This window comes from Alosa pseudoharengus, unplaced genomic scaffold, assembly GCF_046254945.1.
Source record: "Alosa pseudoharengus isolate Yale_2024_CS ecotype anadromous, Long Island Sound unplaced genomic scaffold, YU_APseudo_1.1 YU_APseudo_1.1_scf_23, whole genome shotgun sequence".
Taxonomy (NCBI): domain Eukaryota; kingdom Metazoa; phylum Chordata; class Actinopteri; order Clupeiformes; family Clupeidae; genus Alosa; species Alosa pseudoharengus.
In genome coordinates, this window is record NW_027468685.1 from 6,417,248 (window position 1) to 6,441,916 (window position 24,669).

A 24,669-nucleotide genomic window follows, 5' to 3' on the forward strand; every position below is an offset into this window, starting at 1 on the left:
ATACCTACTGCAAGATATACCTACTGCTGCACATGAGACCATCAAGACACTGCTTGACTGCTGTGGCCACCGCGGCCTAGAGCATCAGGGGATTTGCGGCAGCGACTGTCGGTCTGTCAGAGTCGCTGTGATGTTTACAGCTGCAGTAAATGACGCAAGCTCAGGAGGACAGGGGTGGGATGAGATGGGAGGGACAGATAAGAGAGCAGAGTTCAGCCTCATAAAGCCAGGACAGGCACATGAAAGGCCAACAGCACTTGGGTGTGTGTGTGTGTGTGTGTGTGTGTGTGTGTGTGAGTGTGTGTGTGAGTGTCTGTGTATGTGTGTGTGAGTGTGTGTGTGTCTGTGTGTGTGTGTGTGTGTGTGTGTGTGTGTGTGAGTGAGAGAGAGAGAGGGGGTTGGGGGGGGGGTGTTGTACTGGTTTTGCCTTTCAGCACAGACTTCTCACAAGAGCACACAGCTGCTGCTTTGTAATGCAAAACTGCGGTACCGATGAAGGAAAACACATTGGGATGACATGCAGTTGTCTGCCTGTCTGAGTGGGGTGGGGGGGATTTTAATAGTCACTGTGTGGGTTATTGAGTGGTCTCTGGCTAGAAGAAACCGAACCTGAAAGAAATCAATTGAACTGTTATACAGCTAAATCAAGTTACAATCAGTGTGCAATAGTGTGCAGTGGCACTGTTCACCAAGGTAATTGCTGGTGTGTGTGTAAGATAGAAACAAATCCATTACCGTTACTGAGAGGGGGGAAAAGGCATTGTAATGACAAAGAGGTTATATCTTAATACTTTTAGGTCAAATGCTTGAACGCTTATATGCTGAATTCAGTTCATTCATAACATTCATCATTCATTCTATTGTCTTACATATTTTCCCCATCCGTGAACAGAGGGTAATGTCAACAATAGTTTGTGAAATTGGTAAAAAAAAAAGAAAAAAACTTTGATTATGAAGTCATATATTCGATATGCCATGTGGGAGAGGATGGGATGAATTCATAAAGATATGTCTGTTATAAAAACAAAAAGAGATATCTGGTGCCATCTGTAGGCCTAAGTGAATGCCAGGCACTTTTTCAGGATCCTACTCAAATTGCAGTTTGTCAGGGAGTGTAAGTCTGTAGTTACTCTTACTGAACACAAATTTTGTAATGTCCTGCACAAGAAGATGAACTTGATGTTGTTTCACATAACAAATGTATCATATTGTATATTCAAACTTACATTCAGTATTGTCAAGCTTAGATGTTCAATCAATATTCTCAAGTGTGATCCAATATATTCAGATTTTTCATGTCAGATCTACCTACATTAATATGGTGAGACAGACAGAAGGAAGCTATGATGTTTTAAAAGTATATTTATTTTTTAAGTGGCGGATCATGTCATTTAAGGTCATTAACGCCAAAAAACACTTCACGTCTTTTTTTCAAAATATACTGCTCAAAAAATTAAGGGAACATTTCAATCATACACTGGATCGGTACTCTGACACTGGTTCTGAGCACAAGTAAAACTTTTGAGGCGAGTGTTTTATTTTGCAAGAACTGTCAGACATTCTGTGAATGTAGTTTGAGAATGGAGAAAAGGGTGGAAGGTTTCAAAAAATGTGTTTTAACAATTGTGGAAAACTGTAAGTGTTCCCTTCATTTTTTGAGCAGTGTACTAATCCTTCTTATAGGCCTATATATGTTGACCATCAGCAAAATTGTCAGTGAAAGTTAGGCTAGTAGCCTATCTACAGGCTTACTGTACCGAATATTAACCGAACTGTGATTTCAACACTGAGGCACCTAAGCCCTATGTTACACTCATATACAGTTTCGTAATATCTGAAGACCATCATAATTTCCATAATTTAAAGCTAAGCCAAATTATTCAACAGGATATTGGTACAATTTATTCTGGTAAGACTGTTATGCGGATCCAGGCCAGCTTGTTTGGTGGATGCGGAACAGTGACTTTTTTTTACCTGGGTTTGGCCTACTCTGCATTTTTTAGGCTTAACTATTTCTTAAATATTTCAGATAATATTCACAAGCGACTTAGCAAAACCCTGCATCTCATTTCGTGGTGGGGCCTTCCAATCCAGGTACTCCTGGCAGGAGCTTGCAGATCAGGCAGGAGCCCATACAGGACAAGGCCAATCCGGTTTTCTTGCAGCGAACAGAACCTTGGGCCACCAGGTAGCTGGTCATTACTTTTTTGCCAACCGTTGCAGAAATTTAGCTTAATCAATATTGCTGTTTCTCGACAACTCAAAAGTCAGATATTTCTGACTTGAGATCTCCCTTTTGGATTCCAGACCTTCTACCCCATTCAAAGTTCATACTTGTAAACTCTGAGCAGATCCATACCAGATACACTATATTGCCAAAAGTATTGGCTCACCTGCCATGACTCGCATATGAACTTGACATCCCATTCTTAATCCATAGGGTTTAATATGACATCGGTCCACCCTTTGCACCTATAACAGCTTCAACTCTTCTGGGAAGGCGTTCCACAAGGTTTAGGAGTGTGTTTATGGGAATTTTCTGAGCATTCTTCCAGAAGCGCATTTGTGAGGTCACACACTGATGTTGGACAAGAAGGCCAGGCTCTCAGTCTCTGATCTACTTCATCTCAAAGGTGTTATCGAGCTGAGGTCAGGACTCTGTGCAGGCCAGTCAAGTTCACGATACTTGAGTTGCTGAAGTTTGTGCTATACTGTAAAGTTAGTTTGTTAACCTTACTTAACCTGGTAGTTAACCTTACTTTTAAAAAGCATGCAAACTGATTGCCCTAGAAATTACTAATCTGGAATAGGAATTGCAAATTGGGCAAACAAATGCTTAGTGTAGTGCACTTACACTACTGAGAATTCCTATTTCACCAAACTTGGTCATTACAAGTAAAGTATACTGTATGTTTATAAACACAACATGTGTATTGAAGTTGTCCTAACTAATGTTACAATCCAGCTAACTAATATAATATTTCCCACAGTGCATTTCTAGAATGCCACAGCCCCGGCCTACATATGTCTAAAGGGATCAGATATTAATCCTTACTGAAATTCAATCTAAATATACAATATTTAACAAATTGACAGTGACACTACATTCTTTGCCTACATTCTAGCGCCATGATACATGTGTAATGTTTTGGCGCTATATAAGCACAATAAATTGAAATTGAAATTGACACTAAAGGCTAAATATACTGGTGTAATTTATGTGTAATTTATGTTGATGCATCTTGAATTTCCCCTTGGGGATCAATAAAGTATCTATCTATCTATCTATCTATCTATCTATCACACCATCAAGTAGAGGATATCCAAAACACCCTAATTCTGTGAGTAGATCAAAGAGTTGCAGACAGTGTAGATCTGTAGTCAGCAGCTATACCAAGACACACCCAGTCTAGGCTAAATAACTAGGACTATGCAGGTGTGGGCTTGGGTAGTGCTTCAATGGGAGATCTCCTTCCTTGGAACATAACGTTGCTACTGGGAGCGATGATAGTGGAGCTTCCAGCAGCTGGACTGCAGTCCTTTGAATGCAATGTCAAACAAAACTCACTCACATTAAAGATTAGATTAGGTTCCTTGAACTCCTGGCTAAATTCCCAATTTGGCTGACTTAATCTGGTCCCCTAATCACTCCCCAATGTAAAAAGCACATTAATCTTCAACCACAAGATGATGTGCCTTTTGGCACATAATGGCGGCCAGTGTTGGGTGTAACGCGTTACAAAAGTAATGTAATTACTGTAATATATTGCTGTTTGCGGTAACGTGGTAATGTAAGGCATTACAAAAAAAATTGGGTAATATTTTACTCGGTACAAACTTCAGTAACGCGCGTTACAATGCATTTAACCCGAAATTAAGTGGTGTTTTGTTTTGATATTTGCAAACACCATGCGAGAACAACAGAGGAGAAAAAATCAGCGCTAAATAGTAGAACGTTATCTCCTGATACTGGTTGAATATGACTGCTGCAGCAGACTCGCAGGCGGACTCTATTTGCGGGATGGACATAAGCCTACGCTCATTATTTTCAGCTTGTCAGAGGCTATGAAGAACATAATAGTTAGTGCACTTTGTGTGCGAAACCGAAAGATCTCTCTATGCCTCGCGAAATAGCACAAGTAAATTAATGAAACATCTAAAGTAGTGCCACGCTAATCTTTTTGATTCTTGATAAAACACAAACTATGCTGTTGTGCATGTCAGCTTTGTGCTGTGAACTTGAATTGAAGAGAATAAAGGGATAGAAATGCAGAAAAAGATTGTGTAGCCTGGCAGTGCCACCACGCGCATCACGCACTTTGCGTTGGGCACCAAAGGATAGAGGGGGCACCCAAATGTAACCAATGAATAGTAGCTTTATTGCAAACTGTGTTTCACTCTTCATCAATAACGTTTACAATGTCAAAATGCACTAACACGATGTTACATGCAAGTTTGATACCTTTTGGGTTCTCTCAATCACCACGTAGTACTAGAATTGGTGGGTCTTCAATCATTCGTTTTCCAAGCATTTAGGCTACATGAAGCACATGATATGCTGAGTCGACTGAAACGCATTCCATTCAGATAGCTAGATGGATACCAGGCTCATAATTCACTTGTATTCGCAAAACGAAATGTGAAGCAACATGTCATTGCATACTTCCATTTCCAAAGCAATGAAGGTTGCTTAAAACAACTTAACATTGTGCATATTATTGTTAATATTGTGCTATCAATATAACTCAAACAAATAAGGCTTGTAAACAAGAGCTGGCAAAAGGGCATTATGACAACGTAAAGATCAATGCTCTTAAAGTGACAGTGCACCATTTATAGGTAAAACAGCATTTCTTCAGAAATTAATGTTTAAAAACACACAGGTGTTTGAGTGTTTGAGTTATCATTTAAATGTCACTCACTCAAAGCCACTCACTTAGGGCACCGAAATGGCCAGCAGGCCACCATCTTGACATGTCTTTATTAAAGGAACCGTATGTAAAAAATGTATTTCAATTAATCATAAAATTGCCCTGATATGTCACTAGACATTAAGAAATCATGTTCATTTCAAATACTTATATCACTGACAACAGTAGTCTGGCCAGGATATTGTCATTTAAAAAGTAAAGTTGCAGCCCTCAACTGATGTTGATTTTGTCATGTTGTGTTTTGGCCTAATGCGCCACCCTCCACCTATCTACTAATCACAAAGTCAGTAGTGTTTCGTCATCCGGTTGCCAACTCTGCCAGTCAGAGGGGAGGGGAAGGGGATACACCGCTCTACAGTAATTTGAAAGTGATTGTAGTACCAGTTTTGGCCACAATCTTACATACGGTTCCTTTAAGCTTTGATTTACAATATAGTAGGCTCTCTATTGATTTTAATGAGTAGGCCTAGGCCTTAAAGTTACAGTATTTCTATCACAATTTACCAGACTTTGACCTTTTGTCGGTTTTTAACAAAATTCTGACTATGATTGTTCCTTGTATTGCATCATGAGCACTGCGCCTATTGCATTCTACTGTTGTTAGCCTTAAGCCTAGCTCAGTCATTATGCTAAACCACATCTCCCTCCATTGGAAGAGCAAGCTGCATTGAGCGTAATAAACTGCATTTAGAATGGCAAATCCATATTTCTAGATATTTTGGTGGAAGTAACTTAAAAGTAATGCAATAGTAGTGTAATGCCTTACAATTCAGAGACAGTAATATTATAATGTAACAAATTACTTTGAAATGACAGTAATAAGTAATACATAATACATTATGATTTTGAAGTAACTTGCCCAACACTGATGGCGGCCATGCATCACCATTATTGGTGGTGCTAAGTAAGGTTCTCTCTGGCTTTCAGAGTGCAGTTGTTATTGTTATGTGTTATTGGTCTACCCACAGCATTAGTGTGTTTTGGAAAGTCATCTAGTCACTTGTAATGACCAAGTTAGGTGAAATAGGAATTCTCAGTAGTCTAAGTGTTAACTAATAAATAAACAGGGCACAAAAACAGTCTAAAAATAACCGGGATTTTCTGTGTATGTAGAGGTCATCAAATGATTTTAGTTGGTAGCCTGTAATCTTCCCTGCTGTTTTGACAACTCTCGTCAGCTTCTTTCTGTTGCATAAGGTCAGATTCCCATACCAAACAGAAATATTAAAAACTACGACACTCTCTGTCAGGTTGACACTACTGACACTCTCTGTCATTTTTCAAGAATGTCAGAACTGACCCCAAACCCCTTCAGTTTCCTGGTTAAAAAGTTTGGGAATATCAAAGTTTATATGTAAACTCTGAGCAGTTTTCATGTGTCATGACAGTGTCATGACCATGCCTGTTCTCTATCGTCTCAAGACCATCTCTCCAGTCCTCGTATATATGGAATATGTAACGGAGTGGAGAGATGGTCTCTTCACTCAGAGAACCAGGGTTACAACTTAACCCAGCGATATCAAAGTCCATACTGAGCAGGTTCATACCTGATATCAAAGTAAGAACTTGTATGACCTCTGAACGCAGAGGTCTGTAACGCAGCAGAGTCAAAAGGTGAAAAACATTTAAATTCATTAAATTATTTGGTAACACTTGACTGTATCGACATAAGAGTGACATGACACTGTCATGACACATGAACCCTAACCCTAACCTCTAACCCTAATCCTAAACCTAACCTAACCCATAACTTGTTATGACAAAAACCGAATGACACTTAATAACAGAAGTGTTATATCATAAACGTTTATGACTTGTTTATGACACTCATGTCGATACTGTCAAGTAAAGTGTAACCGATAATGTAATACAAAGTAATTTTCATTTGTGCCAGATACTACCTTGTGTCTCCTTCCTCTGCATGTTTCTCAATAAGAGCCTTTTACTGGAGGCAAAGCGGCAGGAAGATCCATGTGGAGATGTCTGCCTTCAGGCAACGCAAACAAGAAGATCCAGATTGAGTTATTGTTTAGATCAGTTGTTCCCACCCTTATGAATGTCACAGTCCAATTTGAAATCTGAAAATCGTCTGACCCTAACCCAAACCAAGTATTCCCTTACATAATTTGAATATCATTTGAATATAGATTGACTCTCTAATACAGAGATCATCAGCCATCAGAACTCCGGGCTTTGAAGGAACACGTGGAAGTCCTGCTGGAAGGCCTGGACGATGTCACAAGGAAAGTGAGGCAGGCATTTGCCTGTTTGATCTGTCTGATGAATCCCTTTGAATGTTGTGTTGAGCACTAATAAAATTATTAGAATGATCAGAATTAGACTATTTCAAAAGTCTTGAAAAATATGTATTTAGACAATAAAGTGACAAATTCTGGAAACATGACTTCAGTGACATCATTCCATCAATGACTTGCATTACCTTTTACAGTTAGCATGGCCATCAATTTCAATACTATTTACTGCATGGTCATTTAGAATTAGTTTTACAATAATTTTACGTATTTTGTTTTTTTTTGTTTTAACATATCCAATGTCTTTGCCCGTATTTTCCAAAGGCAAATAATATTTTCATTACCTGATTGTCCCATTTTAAATTCTCAATTGTAAAATGAAATACCAATGACCAATTATAGGCTACACAACTGCTTTGCATTTTTATTTTTATTGTTTTCATTATCATCCAGAGAGAGAGAGACAGAGACAGAGCGTGTCTGCGTGCGCGCGCGCGCACTTGTTCAATAGCAGATACGAGTGGACGTTTGGTGGAGAACTGATGCGCGTCTGAATTATTTTTCAGAATGTTTCTCATCTTCATGCGAAGACGGCGTTGTTAGTAAACCACGATGGTGGCGTGTTTCTGTAGTGTAATTCGTCGCGTCAATCTCAGAGGAAGTTCAAGTTCTTACTGTTTCTGACTAGTTTGGAATATAGCCCTGTCGTAACGTAGCCTAGGTTGTTCCAAGCAGGAATCCGGAGCTGTTCTGAAATGGAGGAGAGTGGGGTCTCCCGATCCGTGATCAACACGAGCAGCAACCCCTACCTGGAGTTCGACCATATATCCACCGTGTCAAGCATCCCTTGCGACAAACAGTTTATCAAGAGCGCAGCGGGACTGCTGGCTTGCGCAGAGGTGGTGGGTAGCCAACTTAACGTAACTTTTTCCTCATCCTTACTGGCCATTCGCTATTATGCTCCAAACCTCATTTTTCTCCGACAAACTGTGAATGGTATATTTATGGATGAACTACTTTTTCTCATTGTTTGCTTGGATTATTAGCCAGTTCACTTCCCTAATCTCTAATATGACATGGGCAAAGTGGTAGGCTATAACTATTAAATTAATTACGTTTTAACATTCAAAATGCAATATATTCACTGTTGAAAGGAATAGAGAAACTCTTTGCAACCATACACCTCCACACAGACCCTAGTGGTGCCTCTTATCTTCGGTTTGAGTGAGCTCTGGAATTTCGGTGAGAGAATGGCCCTTTGTCATCAAGCGCCATTAGGCCAGTTGGAGTGGCTGGTTGCTAGGATGTAACATGGGTGTAGTTAATGAAGTGCATTTACTCTGTATCACGACTTCAAAGAGGTTAAACAATATTGCACATGGTTTGTTAGCTAAAATGTAATGGCATTTTGATATCGTTGTTGTTTGCTGCCTGGTTTTGTGAATAGCATGTCCATAGGCCTAAAGCTCAGCTATTCCTACAAATTAGTTGTCCATCAGACCACATCAGATCATTGATTATGCCTCCATAGGACATATTGTCATATTGTGTATAGCTTGTTTTGTTCCCAGTAGCCTATGATAACATTATTCAGATATCCATGTGTTTGGAATGGGTAATCAACTGTTGGCTAATGCTTGTGCTCAAGAAAGTAGAATTATGGACTAGGTAACCTGTCACATTTCATGTCAACCGTCAGCCATTACAGATTAGCTGCAGTAGGCTACTGTACAAAACAATCTATTACTTTTAATCAGCAAATATGAATGTCACAGAATAGGGAAAAAAGACACACTCGTCTGGCCAATTTCACCTAACTCAGTCAAGGAAGCTGATACAGGTTTAAGATGACATGAGGATGTGTTGAAAAGGGCAGGTTAATATTTTCATTTTATGTGTGAACCATTCACTCATAATCAGAGATTTTTTTAAAAAGTCTCTGTGACTCTAACTCAACTTTATCACAGAGCCCATGGAAACACACCACTGAGCTCAGAGAGTTCTGGTCTATTCATTAGAGGACAGCAAGTCATAAGACACACATTCTATCTGCTAAACAGCATGTTGGGGGCCAATATAATAGCCGATATGACAGACTCAAATTCTCCCAATGCATTTGCATGTGTTAGGTGGGACTTACTCAAATGGCCATTCAAAGCCAGCTGCATGCTTCCTTCTCCATGATGTTATCACAGTGTTCAACAGAGAGGGAAGAGACCCCCTGAGGCTCAACGCTACATGTACCGAAGATGATAACTGTTTCCTTGTGTCGTTATCATGGCATACTCACACACACACACACACACACACACACAGACACACACATGCGTGCACACACACACAACTACGCACGTGCATAGAAGTAGGCCTACAGAGCAGGGCTCAGATGAACTCGTTGCACTGGTGCTCCTAACTTTTTCATCAAGGTGTACCTGCACATATTAGAATAGAAGTGCACCTGCACATATTAGAATAGAAGTGCACATATATATTAGAATAGAAGTGCACGTATATATTAGAATAGAAGTGCACATATATATTAGAATAGAAGTGCACGTATATATTAGAATAGAAGTGCACCTGCACATATTAGAATAGAAGTGCACCTGCACATATTAGAATAGAAGTGCACATATTAGAATAGAAGTGCACCTGCACATATTAGAATAGAAGTGCACATATATATTAGAATAGAAGTGCACCTGCACATATTAGAATAGAAGTGCACATATATATTAGAATAGAAGTGCACCTGCACATATTAGAATAGAAGTGCACATATATATTAGAATAGAAGTGCACCTGCACATATTAGAATAGAAGTGCACATATATATTAGAATAGAAGTGCACCTGCACATATTAGAATAGAAGTGCACATATATATTAGAATAGAAGTGCACATATATATTAGAATAGAAGTGCACCTGCACATATTAGAATAGAAGTGCACATATATATTAGAATAGAAGTGCACCTGCACATATTAGAATAGAAGTGCACATATATATTAGAATAGAAGTGCACCTGCACATATTAGAATAGAAGTGCACATATATATTAGAATAGAAGTGCACATATATATTAGAATAGAAGTGCACCTGCACATATTAGAATAGAAGTGCACCTGCACATATTAGAATAGAAGTGCACCTGCACATATTAGAATAGAAGTGCACATATATATTAGAATAGAAGTGCACATATATATTAGAATAGAAGTGCACCTGCACATATTAGAATCAGGTGTCGGGGTCAGAGCTACCAGAGGCAGTGCAGGTGCAGGTCTTCACGGAACAGGTGTGGTTCTAGAACTCTGGGGGCAAATAACATTTATATAAATTGATTTTATCACACTGGTCGAGAAGGTTCTGTGTCCAGAGATGTATAATGGTATATTTATTGATTTATTGATTTGTTTATGGGCATACGGGACTGTTTAACTCCATAATGGGAGCGTATCGGTAGGGGAGACCGGAGTTGATTGTCTAATTTTTTACTTTCATTTCAATCCTTAAAAAACTGTATCCTTAATAGATTCCCTTTCAGTGTGTAATGGAAGCCTAAAGTGCAACCCCATCAGGGGGTTGGTTGTCACACACTATAGGGTTGGTTGTCAATATGTTATTTTAATGGGGGGGGGAGAACAAAATTGAGGCATTCTTAAAAATACATTTAAATGGTTTAATTTCACTGAAATGCAGCAACCTAGCATTGCATAACCAGAGACAACATCCACAGGAAAAATCCAAGTGCTGTTCATCCTCGTGTAACATAATATTGATATAATAATATGTAAATTAATTAAAGTAAACCTATGTAAATATTCTTGAAATATCAATATGGCTGTGTGGAGGAGCAGCAGTGCCACTAATGCCTGAGAAATACTGGGCCTGTGTTTGAATCCATATTGCTTTGCATAAAAGCATTTCCTAAATGATAGGCCTACTGTAGGCCTACTCCCTTTAATTTACACTGTAATACATAATATTACAGGTGACAACCAACTTCGAAGACAGTATGACAAGCAACCGCAGCTGAGATTTTTTGTTAAAGTTAAGAATAACAACCACATGTTGTACTGTAGCTAAGAAAATGTGTATCTGAATCATAGATCTCCCTTCATACTTTTTAATGGTAAGACTGGTTTTGTTACAAACCCACTGTGTACAAAACTAGAAGAGAATTACCAGAGTGCTTGATATTTACATTTTCACATGAAAAAAACAGTTCAGTCCTCTCATCTCAATGTATTGCCTCCTACTCCTGAAATATCCTTTTAGGTGACCTCTGACCCCAGTTCTGCACATTTCTGTATAAATGGTTTCTAACAGCACCCTTTAATTAGTGAGATCTGATGAGTGTGACAATCAGCCCCGGTCTCCCCCGCAAAATATCCAGAACCAAAATATTTACCTTATAAGGTCATGTCGTACATATCTAGATCAAAACACAACCTCTGTACGGGCACATCCGTGTGGTAACAACAGAAGACACATGACTAAAGTCAGAAGAAAGAAAAAAAAACATCACTGTTATTAGGCTACTATTACATTTTATGTGTGACATTCACTCTTCATTCATTCACTCATAGACGAGTTTAGGCTATTTTTAGGGGTGCTCAAGTAGGCTACCCCTCAATTTAATCTCATCACCCCTAAAAAAAAAAAAAGTAATTGTGTGCATAGATTGACCCAAGGTGTGCTCAAGTTATCTGACCTGTAATGAGTTTAGTTTAACATTCAAAATTTTAAACAATTTATCATGTCATTTCATATAAATGAAAAACGTAGACCTAGAGTCTGTCTCAAATGGTGTACTTACGTGAGTACACTTTCGTGTAGTACACTATGTGCACTGTGTGCTTACTGGCGGAGTGCACAAATTTTAACAAAATAGTATTGTCTCATATCAAACACTAACTCCGTGCACTTCACGGAAATGACGATCGCAAACATTTTAACATAACTTTATTGGCGTCCTCAACTCGACAGTGACATGGTCATACTGTGTCAAAACATGAACCGTTTATGTTATAACTTGCTTGTACCTCTGTAAAGTCTGTTTTCCACTGCTGCTGCTTCAGCTTTCTCAACCGCGATTTCCACGAGTTTGAAAACGCTCCCTCCCCTTCCGCTATCTGGCCAAGATGGCGTCCGTTAAGGGCGAAAAGTGTCCAGCGTTGCACACTCAGCTTTTTGACCGTTATGAGTGCACCATCCGGGAACTTGCAGCGCCCTTCGTGTCGTTGGAATTGTCAGTGTGAACACCCTCATGCACTCAAATTAGGTATTGTAAGTGCAGAAGTACGCGATTTGAGATAGGCTCCTATACTGCGACAAATATCTTAGCACTAATTCCGCGAGACCGCAACCTTGGCGTCTACCGCTAATTTGCCATCACCGAAATTAAAGTGCATGCAGATGTATAAGTATAAGTATATATACTCTTTTGATCCCGTGAGGGAAATTTGGTCTCTGCATTTATCCCAATCTGTGAATTAGTGAAACACACACAGCACACAGTGTACACACAGTGAGGTGAAGCACACACTAATGCTGCTTTCGAGATGTCTCGTAAATCATCGTACACTCACCCGTACAACATGTACCAATGAGTGGCTTTAGGAACGCCTTTCTCTCGAGCCACGAGGGGCATTAGCAGGAGGCTAGTCATTGTTATTGTGCTACATGTAGCCTCTAGCTAAACGGCTGGAAAACAATGTTAAAATTAGTCCAATTTCCAAACCAGCTGAAAATGTCCAAGGGCAATGATGATCCGTGAAAACTGCACAGTGTCTTCACAACCGATAGGCTATGCCAACAAAGTTCTTTAACGTTAGCAAATGATCAACCCGGTGAATTTACTGGCAGTCTGGAGATCACGTTAACGTTAGCAGCTAGGCCTTGTAGATTGCAGTCTGGAGATCACTGGAAGCACAGTCTGAAGTAGTGGGCGATTGTGTAGATTCGCAACTCGGTGGACTTCTAACAGCGACCGTCTGTTACTCCGTGAGACTGCAGCTCCTCACCGCTAGGCTAACGTTAGGAGTCTGCAGTTGGCATGGCAGCTCGCAGGTCAGCAACAGCTCGTCGGCCACGGCAGATCTTTCGCAGAGTAGCAGCTTGCTAGCCTAGGTCCAGCTGTCCTGAGAGATCCCCTCGACCAGACAGTGAAGTGCACCGTTAACGGATGGATGGATGTCAGAGGCCCAGTTAGTCTGCAGTTGGCATGGCAGCTCGCAGGTCAGCAACAGCTCGGCGGCCACGGCAGATCTCCCGCAGAGTAGCCCAGGTCCAGCTGTCCCGAGAGATCCCCTCGACCAGACAGTGAAGTGCAGCACCGCTCACGGATGGATGGAAGGATGTCCGATGCCCAGCTAGGGCAAAAGCTAGCCATATCAAGCTCCCAATGGACAAACGTCAACGACATTTCAGCTGACTTAGAAGCAGTAAAAAGGACTAAGAATAACACGAAAACTATCAAAAATAACGTAAATAAATAGGGAAAACATTTAACTAGACAAACCAATACAAAATATAAACATGACATTACATAAAATTACGAAAATTACATAAAAACAAACAAAAACATGATGCCAGACGGAGCGGCATGTCTCGCCAGCGTCCCCGTAACCTAGCAACAAGACCATGCAATGCATGAATTGGGGACCGGATTGAAGCAGCAATGCAATCTAGTGTGTAAGAGCATTACATCAACTTTAACATGACCAACACAGTACATATGCAAAAAAAATACATGTCATCTCATCTCAACTATGGGCGCAGCCATGTTTGTTGTAAGGTCGTACGTCCACCTCGGGGTACCCTCAATTACTCTGAGGTAAAGTGGGCGCGCCTGCCCAAAATGCCGCAAGAAAGCTGGGTAATTTACACTTTCCAACTCGGGCGGCGGATTTCCTTGACATCTCGAAAGCAGCATAATCCCGGCGCAGTGAGCTGCCTGCATCAACAGCGGTGGAGCAGCGTTCATGTCACCCTACCCTGCCCTGCCACTCATTGGCAGTGGTGGACGAAGTACACAAATCCTGTACTTGAGTGAAAGTAGAGATACACATGGTCAAATGTTACTCCAGTAAAAGTAAAAGTCCTCCTTTTACATTTCCACTTGAGTGGAAGTACAAAAGTACTTGCCTTCAAATGTACTTAAGTATCGAAAGTAAAAGTCTTGAAATGTGTTATGACTAATACAGTTGCATTTACTATTGTTGAAATGATTTGGCACAGACATAGGCATTCATTAAGCCTTTCTCCTCCATTCAAGGACAAAATCAGCTAATAATTGTTGTATGTAGAAATAACTAAAAACAAACTAATGTGATATCTTATCTTAGATATTTCAAAGTAACCACATTTTTCTTTGTTGAATGCTTTACACTTTCAGACCAAATCAAGATGTTCCCTTTTGTGTTTGATAGTGTCAGATTGTCTATCATTGTCTATCATTTGCTCGATGGCATCAAGAGGCTAGTTATGATCAGTGTTGGGCAAGTTACTTCAAAATCATAATGTATTATGTATTACTTATTACTGTCATTTCAAAGTAATTTGTTACATTATAATATTACTGTCTCTGAATTGTAAGGCATTACACTACTATTGCATTACTTTTAAGTTACTTCCACCAAAATATCTAGAAATATGGATTTGCCATTCTAAATGCAGTTTATTACGCTCAATGCAGCTTGCTCTTCCAATGGAGGGAGATGTGGTTTAGCATAATGACTGAGCTAGGCTTAAGGCTAACAACAGTAGAATGCAATAGGCGCAGTGCTCATGATGCAATACAAGGAACAATCATAGTCAGAATTTTGTTAAAAACCGACAAAAGGTCAAAGTCTGGTAAATTGTGATAGAAATACTGTAACTTTAAGGCCTAGGCCTACTCATTAAAATCAATAGAGAGCCTACTATATTGTAAATCAAAGCTTAAAGGAACCGTATGTAAGATTGTGGCCAAAACTGGTACTACAATCACTTTCAAATTACTGTAGAGCGGTGTATCCCCTTCCCCTCCCCTCTGACTGGCAGAGTTGGCAACCGGATGACGAAACACTACTGACTTTGTGATTAGTAGATAGGTGGAGGGTGGCGCATTAGGCCAAAACACAACATGACAAAATCAACATCAGTTGAGGGCTGCAACTTTACTTTTTAAATGACAATATCCTGGCCAGACTACTGTTGTCAGTGATATAAGTATTTGAAATGAACATGATTTCTTAATGTCTAGTGACATATCAGGGCAATTTTATGATTAATTGAAATACATTTTTTACATACGGTTCCTTTAATAAAGACATGTCAAGATGGTGGCCTGCTGGCCATTTCGGTGCCCTAAGTGAGTGGCTTTGAGTGAGTGACATTTAAATGATAACTCAAACACTCAAACACCTGTGTGTTTTTAAACATTAATTTCTGAAGAAATGCTGTTTTACCTATAAATGGTGCACTGTCACTTTAAGAGCATTGATCTTTACGTTGTCATAATGCCCTTTTGCCAGCTCTTGTTTACAAGCCTTATTTGTTTGAGTTATATTGATAGCACAATATTAACAATAATATGCACAATGTTAAGTTGTTTTAAGCAACCTTCATTGCTTTGGAAATGGAAGTATGCAATGACATGTTGCTTCACATTTCGTTTTGCGAATACAAGTGAATTATGAGCCTGGTATCCATCTAGCTATCTGAATGGAATGCGTTTCAGTCGACTCAGCATATCATGTGCTTCATGTAGCCTAAATGCTTGGAAAACGAATGATTGAAGACCCACCAATTCTAGTACTACGTGGTGATTGAGAGAACCCAAAAGGTATCAAACTTGCATGTAACATCGTGTTAGTGCATTTTGACATTGTAAACGTTATTGATGAAGAGTGAAACACAGTTTGCAATAAAGCTACTATTCATTGGTTACATTTGGGTGCCCCCTCTATCCTTTGGTGCCCAACGCAAAGTGCGTGATGCGCGTGGTGGCACTGCCAGGCTACACAATCTTTTTCTGCATTTCTATCCCTTTATTCTCTTCAATTCAAGTTCACAGCACAAAGCTGACATGCACAACAGCATAGTTTGTGTTTTATCAAGAATCAAAAAGATTAGCGTGGCACTACTTTAGATGTTTCATTAATTTACTTGTGCTATTTCGCGAGGCATAGAGAGATCTTTCGGTTTCGCACACAAAGTGCACTAACTATTATGTTCTTCATAGCCTCTGACAAGCTGAAAATAATGAGCGTAGGCTTATGTCCATCCCGCAAATAGAGTCCGCCTGCGAGTCTGCTGCAGCAATAATAATAATAATAATATAATAATAATAAGCTTTATTTGTATAGCACCTTTCATACACAGAATGCAGCTCAAAGTGCTTTACATTTGAAGCATGTAACAAAATAATAGTCAGTCAGTCATTATCAATCACATTTCTTCATTGCTGGGGCCGTTTATGATCCACTCAGCAACATATCAAAAATATAGAAAATGACATGTCATAAGACTGGCAGCCTTAACCCTCTTACCCCCCACAAGCACGCCATATGGCAACTGTGGCAAGGAAAAACTCCCATATTCCAGGAAGAAACCTTGAGCAGAACCTGACTTAATAGGGGGAGCCCATCTGCTTCTGGCTGGCTGCGCCCTCCAATAGCAGCAGATGTAGAATAATCTGAAAAAGTAGTCTACAGGATAAGACGAGTTAACTAAAAGCTTTCCTGTACAGGTATGTTTTCAGATCTTTTTTAAAAATATTTACTGAACTCGCCTGCTTGATGTACAGAGGCAGGGTGTTCCATAGTTTGGGGGCATAATGGATAAAAGCAGCTTCTCCACTTTGTTTGTGGAGCACTTTGGGTACGATTAAAAGATTAGAATTGGATGATCTAAGTTTCCTTTGTGGTTGATAAGATATTAAAAGCTCAGAGATATATGAAGGTGCTGTGCCATTCAGAGCTTTGTAAGTAATTAACATAACCTTAAAATCAATTCTATAGGAAATAGGGAGCCAGTGCAGTTCAGCCAACACAGGGGTGATGTGTTCTCTCTTCTTAGTCTTAGTTAAAAGTCTAGCCGCAGAGTTCTGTATGAGTGCCAATTTCTTTAGATGTTTTTTGGGAAGACCAGTGAAAAGTGCATTGCAGTAGTCTAACCTGCTAGTGATAAAGGCGTGAATTAGTTTTTCTGCATCTTGTTGAGTTAAAAAGGGCCGCACTTTGGCAATGTTTCTCAAGTGGAAATAGGCTGTTTGAGTAACTTTACTGATATGGGGCTTAAAACTTAACTCTGCATCTAAGATGACACCGAGGCTTGTTACTTTTGGTTTGACCTGGTGTGCCAAGTTCCCCAGATTACTAAGAACAATATCTCGCTTTAGTTTTGGTCCCACCAAAAGTACCTCTGTTTTGTCATCATTTAGTTTCAGAAAATTTTTGCTCATCCACTGATTAATGGAGGTTAGGCATGCAGTGAGGGAGCAAAGGCCATCTGGGTTAGTTGGCTCCACAGAAATATACAATTGGGTATCATCTGCGTAGCTATGGAAGTTTACATTATGCTGACTTATGACATTTCCCAATGGAAGCATATATAGGGAAAATAGCAGGGGACCAAGGCAGCTCCCCTGGGCCACACCAAAAGGCAAGTCATGTTTTTCAGATACATGATCTCCTAGACTGATGTAATGTAGGTTTGAAACCAGTTTAGAGCATTATCAGAGAGACCCACCCACTTCGCAAGGCGGTGAATTAGGATGCTATGATCAATGGTGTCAAATGCCGCACTCAAATCCAGAAGAATAAGGATTGAGACTTTGTTTGAGTCAGTAGCCAGTCTGAGATCATTGACTATTTTTACTAGAGCCGTTTCTGTGCTGTGATTTGATCTAAAACCTGATTGGAATTTTTCAAGGATACTGTTTTCGTTGAGGAAGGTATTTAACTGATTACAAACAACTTTTTCAAGTACTTTGCTCAGGAACGGTAGATTTGATATAGGCCTGTAGTTGCTCAGATTGGTATGGTCAAGATTTGACTTTTTAAGTAAAGGTTTCACAACAGCGGTTTTAAAAGCAGTTGGAAATATACCTGTTTCTAATGAGGTATTTATTACCTTGAGAATAAAGGGAGCTAAGCTATCATATAGTTTTTTGAGGAATCTAGTAGGGATTGGATCTAAAACACATGTTGAGGAGCCGGTTTGAGTTATAATTTTACCAAGCTCAGATTGAGTAATAGTGCTAAAGGACCTTAATTTTGGGGGGCTGTTTTTGGGTGTACTATCAAACATATTACTTGTATTACCAATAGCCTCCCTTATAGAAATTACTTTGTTTTCGAAGAAGTCTGCAAATTCTTCGCATCTTAGAGAGGATGCCTGACTGAGTGTATCAAAAGGTGTTTGATGCAATAGCCTATCAATGGTAGAGAACAACACCCTAGAGTTTCCACTGTTTTCAGCAATTACCTTAGAGAAGTGGTTCCTTCTCTCATTCCGAATAGCTCTATTATAATTTGCTATTTTTTCTTTTAGAATGGCACGGTGAACCTGTAACTTAGTTTTTCTCCATGCAGCAGTCATATTCAACCAGTATCAGGAGATAACGTTCTACTATTTAGCGCTGATTTTTTCTCCTCTGTTGTTCTCGCATGGTGTTTGCAAATATCAAAACAAAACACCACTTAATTTCGGGTTAAATGCATTGTAACGCGCGTTACTGAAGTTTGTACCGAGTAAAATATTACCCAATTTTTTTTGTAATGCCTTACATTACCACGTTACCGCAAACAGCAATATATTACAGTAATTACATTACTTTTGTAACGCGTTACACCCAACACTGGTTATGATAACATCAATATTGTGAAAAGGGGTCAACAAGGTACAGTAAATAGTGGATAATAACATAGGTTATGCAACACCATTATTTAAAGCCTAGCTCGCTTCATAGAAAATATACATGTATTTGGACAGTCTTTTTTCCAAAAGGAACTTCAGCTGTACTTCTGCTGTCACAAAATGTAGTGGAGTAAAAAGTAAGATATTTGGCCTTGAAATGTACTGGAGTAAAAGTAAAAAGTTTAACAAAATTGAAATACTGAAGTAAAGTACAGATACATGAAAAAGCGACTTAAGTACAGTAATTGAGTAAATGTACTCAAGTAATGTCCACCACTGCTCATTGGTGACAGGTAAACACACAGAGTGACCGAAGTCTCGGCATTGTTTGACACTGCTATGATATTAAACCACTATATATATATCCTGGTGCATCTTGCAATGGACCAGATAGCCTAGCCCCAGACTTTATGATATGTTTTTGCAACACCTGAAAGCCTACCAAGCCTCTGTCAAAAAGGCAAAAGCTAATTATTTTAGTGAGCTTATTAACTCACAGGATAATAGACCCAATGTTCTTTTTAAAGCTATAGATTCCTTTTTAAATACGGCAAACGCAATTGACACTTTAACTTGTGAGGACTTTTCTGATTATTTTATCTGCAAAATTGACAATATCAGATCCAATATCACATCCCAGGGTTGCACTTCTGTTACAACTCACAGTCCCACCAGCATCCTCCAGCATTTCACTCCTCTGTCTTAGGAATTCCTCTGAGCTGTCTGAGATAGTTTCTCACCTTAAGCACACAGTGAAGCTGAAGCACACAATAAACACACAGTGAGGTGAAGCACACACTAACCCGGAGCAGTGAGCTGCCTTGCTACAGCGGCGCTCAGGGAGCAGTGAGGGGTTAGGTGCCTTGCTCAAGGGCACTTCAGCCGTGGATGTGGGCATGAGAGAGCAGTGCTCAACCACTTCCCCCGCCCACATTTTTCCTACTGGTCGGGTATCGAACTGGCAACCCTTCGGTTACAAGCCCGAAGCCCTAACCAGTAGGTCACGGCTGGATCCCCCACCCCTACAAAACACCTGAGAAATGCCCTGGGCCCTTTGTCGTCAAGTCAAGAGTGAGGTCAGAAACCTAGGTGTACTTTTCAACAGCTCTCGTAATTTTGATAAACAAGTCAGCTCTGTTGTTAAAGGTAGTTTTTATCAGCTTAGAACAGTAGCTAAGCTGAAGTAAAAAAGTTACAAAATTAGGAAAAATCTAACCTTTGAGGACACCAATTTTCTATGTGAATGAATAATGTATCGTAAATAAATGTTCTTCCTATTAAAATAGCCCCACATCATCACATACCCTTCACCATTTTTCACGATTGGCATGGGGTACTTTCCATAAGATCATCTCTCAATGCAAATCAAACCTGTTATTGGGCTAACTAAAATAAAACCATGTCAATATCTAGGTATGGTGAAGGGTATTTGATGATGTGGGGCTATTTTAATTCCAAAGGCCAAGGGAACTTTATCAGGATGCATAGCATATTGGACCCATAAAATAACTGGCCTTAAAAAAAATCTGCCTGCCTCTATAGGAATTTAACATAGGGGTATGTATACTTATGACCCCCTGTATTTTTTAAGAAAGAACATTTATTTATTTACGATACATTATTCATTCACAAAGAAAATTGGTGTCTTTAAAGGTTGGATTTTCGTAATTTTTCTAATTTAGATTATTTTTTAATTTTTTTTAATGTATGAAATACAAACATAGGATATGAAGCCACCTTTTCACTGAGTGTGTTGGGGGGAGTCTATGTTGTGTAATGTCTATGATCTTCAATGGTGTGGTGGTGGGCTCCCAAATCAAATCAAGAAATTCAAAATTATCGATATCAAAACAATGTGACACACTAAAATTATTATTATGTATTTTTCATTGACTATGGCTCCTGATAGATAGATAGATAGATAGATAGATAGATAGAGAGATAGACAGATAGATAGCCAACAGAACATCTATGATTCTGTAAATAACTATTATTGTATTGGATTTGAGTTGTATACCCATACTGTTATATTTTATTCACCTGGTTTAACAACTACCACATGTTTATATAGCCTATGTGGTCTAGGGCCTAGGCTACGGGCCCCGTGTGTCTGCCAAGGGGCCTGCACTAAAAGATTGTGCTGATACCTTTTGCGGCCATTTTTTGCCCCCCCCCCCCCCTTGACATTAAGCTTAACAACAAACAAGCTATTATTGCGAAAAATAGTGTTGTCAATAATCAATGAGTGAATTCCACGAGTTCCTGTAGGGTCACACGAAGAGGCGTATGTGCTAATATGGTATGTAATAGTTAATGTTCAGTACCTTTATCGATAAGATTTATTATAAAGGAATAGCTCAAAGGATGAGACAGACGTGCTGGTGTGCTAACTGTTGCCTACGGGGGTTTGCTATTCTATTCAAGTGGCATAACTAGGCCTACAGCCTATAAAATAGGTAGCTCACCAAACTGCAACCTTCTGTGTCATCACACAACTTTACCCTTTAAATGGTAACTAACTACTTCAATTATAAAATAAACTAGCAATACAAACATGCAAATAAAAAGCCAATATGATTAGACCAAATTAAACTGCTAGACTATTAGAAAGCACCTGATATCATTGAGGTCAGTGATTTAATATTAGGCCTATCTCTTGCGCATCAACCCAGCTGTTTAACTAATTTTATACAAAGCCTGTTGCTGATAGTCACTCAGACTGGAATCTGGAGTCCAGACTAATTGTAAACACACACACATACAGACACACACACATGCATCGGCGTGAGACTGATGTCCTACTTAGGTCCTATCTCTGTTGGTGTTCAGATTACCAGTATACACACACACACACACACACACACACCTGTGTAATAAAAATTGGTGTCTCCTTCACAGGTGCTTGGCCTTCTGGTGTGTGGACTGATCGCCAATACACACACACACACACACACACACACACACACACACCTGTGTAATATAAAGTGGTGTGTCCTCCACAGGTGCTTGGTCTGCTGGTGTGTGGGCTGATCGCCAATATACACACACACACACACACACACACACACACCTGTGTAATATAAAGTGGTGTGTCCTCCACAGGTGCTTGGTCTGCTGGTGTGTGGGCTGATCGCCGGCACCGACTACTTCCGCATGTCGCCCTTCGGCTGGGTGATGTTCGTGGCCGTGTTCTACTGGGTACTCACTCTCTTCCTCCTCATCCTCTTCCTCACCCAGGCCCACTCCAGAATCCCGCAGGTGCCCTGGAGCACAGTGGTGCGTACACGCTGCGGCGCCTAGCAACGCCATCACAGCCTCACGTGTGTGTGTCACATGACGAACTGTAGCCAAACATATAGTGAATTATTAAAGGCGCTCTAAGCGATGCCACACGTTTTTTAGGCTAAAACATTTTATGTCACATACTGCCAACCACACCTAACCAACCGCTAGCTGTCTGTGTCCTGAATACACTTAAAAAAAATGCAATCTCTGTGGACAGCCCAAGCTCCAAAAACGGCAAACCTGGCCAAACCTAGCCCATAAAAACATAATAAACTGTGTGTTTAGGAGAGTTTCAATTGCACGGGAGCAGCACGGGAGGGAGGGGGAGGAAGCAGCGAGCTAGCTCTCTGTTTTGTTTGAAAGCCAACAGAATTGACGTTACCCAGCATCGCTTAGAGCACCTTTAAATGAAATATAATGTAGATAATGGTTAGAAGGGTATAATAGTGTTTAGTGTCTCTCACCAAGGGCGCTGCTAGATAATTTGGGCCCTATGACAGACAATAATTCTGGGCCCCCCGATAATATATAGTATTATTGGGGGGCTCTCTGGAAGCCCCCTGTTAGTGCTGGGCCTTTAGAATCGTCCTGTTCCATATAAAAGACTGACATGCCATTTTAGCATTTAGTATCATTTAGTCTTTCTATGTATGGTATAACTAAAGTGTGACTTTTCTGACATCATAATGTTCTTGCAGTAATGCTCACAGACTTGGTCTCCTAGCGATGAAATTGGAAAATATTTTAAATCTGTTCTGTCTGTATGTACTGTATGCAGAAGGGAGAATTTGTTTTAGTGTCTTGTTTTAGTAGAACTTGTAGTGAGTGACAGTTTGCCAAGCACTTGCTTTCACCATAAATGGCTCTGGATGACTCTTGCTGCGTTTCGATCCCAGGTGCTGATTTTCAACACCAGTGCCACGTTACTCTACCTCGTGGCAGCGGTTGTCGAGGCAACGCTGGTGGATCATGGGGTGAAAGGGCACCACAACTACAACAGCTGGGCCGCATCCACGGTGAGCTTGACAAGACGCTAACCAAAATAACAACTCCGTCCGAAATGTATACACTGCAAAAAATTATATCTTACCAAGTGTTATAATCTTTTATTAAGATGAAAAATCTAGTTAGTATTGTTTTTAGTATAAAGATACTTACTTTGAGCTTTTTTGTAAGATTATTTAACTTAAAATAAGTCAAAATCTTCTTAAATTAAGACATAAAAAAGTAAATGTATCTGCCAGTAGAGTAAGTAAATTTACCTTAAATTGTCTTAAATTTTATCTTAAATTAAGATAAAATTACTTACTCCACTGGCAGATAAATTTTGTTTTTATGTCTTAATTTAAGTAGAAGAAACAGCAAATGTATGTATTTACCTTTTTGTCGCAATCATGTCAAAAATTAATGCCCCATTTCCCTTTCTCCCCTGCTGTGTGGGTCTTGTCTCTGTGCAGTTCTTCGCCTTCCTCGTGTCTCTGTGCTACGGTGGCAGTGCCTACCTCGGCCTCAAGGCCTGGAGAGACAGAGGGGAGGAGTAAGGGGGGAGGGGGGTTAAGACAGACTGCCTTCAAATTAAAAACCACTTCAAATCAGTACAACGCAGCTTCAACCGGGAACAGAACAATGGATTTTGGAAAACTGGAATGTCCTGGTGACGACCATTGTTGGCTCACGAATAAGGTGGATATTCAGCGTGTTTGATGTTTTCCTATGGGTTCTCAGGCCAGACCTGCTGAGCTGAGTATGGGGTGAAGTGTGTGTGTGTGTGTGGAATCTAGAGGATGGAGCTAGCTGAAGAAGAAGTGTGTGGGGCAGGGTATGAGTGTTTGTTGCTGAAAGACAGTACATGCTCTTAATTTAACCTACACTGGCTAAATACATATAATGATTAAAAATTGTAGGTCTTTTTTGTGTGTATGTGTGTAGAATGCATTTTTTTTATGATTATTTGTTTACTGTATTTTTTTTTAATGTTTGGATCCTATTATGGATATTGAAGTGACTCCACCAGACTGCAGTGGTAAAATACATTTTAAAGAAAGCATCCTCAGCTCAGTGAGAGTTTGTGGGTCTTAAATCAGATGAACCATAGAGCATAGACTCTGGCATAAAGGTACAGATTAGGTGGTGTTTGATATTATAGTATGATAAATGTAATGTGTTTAAAAACGCTATAAATGAAAATCTTTGGCTTCACAATGAAAATAAAAAAATATTAAATAAAACATAAAATTATTATTTGTAACATGAAATGATTAATTAAAACGTAAAAAAACAAACCTAACTC

The 24,669-nt window shown here is 39.7% G+C and overlaps 1 protein-coding gene across 1 annotated transcript; it reads left to right on the top strand.

Moving 5' to 3' along the window:
- Positions 1-7,730: 7,730 nt before the first annotated feature.
- LOC143140058 (CKLF-like MARVEL transmembrane domain-containing protein 8) lies at positions 7,731-24,553 on the top strand. Its single transcript, XM_076300883.1, has 4 exons — positions 7,731-8,085; positions 22,197-22,370; positions 23,276-23,395; positions 23,837-24,553. Exons 1-4 carry the CDS (start codon positions 7,939-7,941, stop codon positions 23,918-23,920), a joined length of 525 nt encoding a protein of 174 aa, XP_076156998.1. The 5' UTR covers positions 7,731-7,938; the 3' UTR covers positions 23,921-24,553.
- Positions 24,554-24,669: the final 116 nt, after the last annotated feature.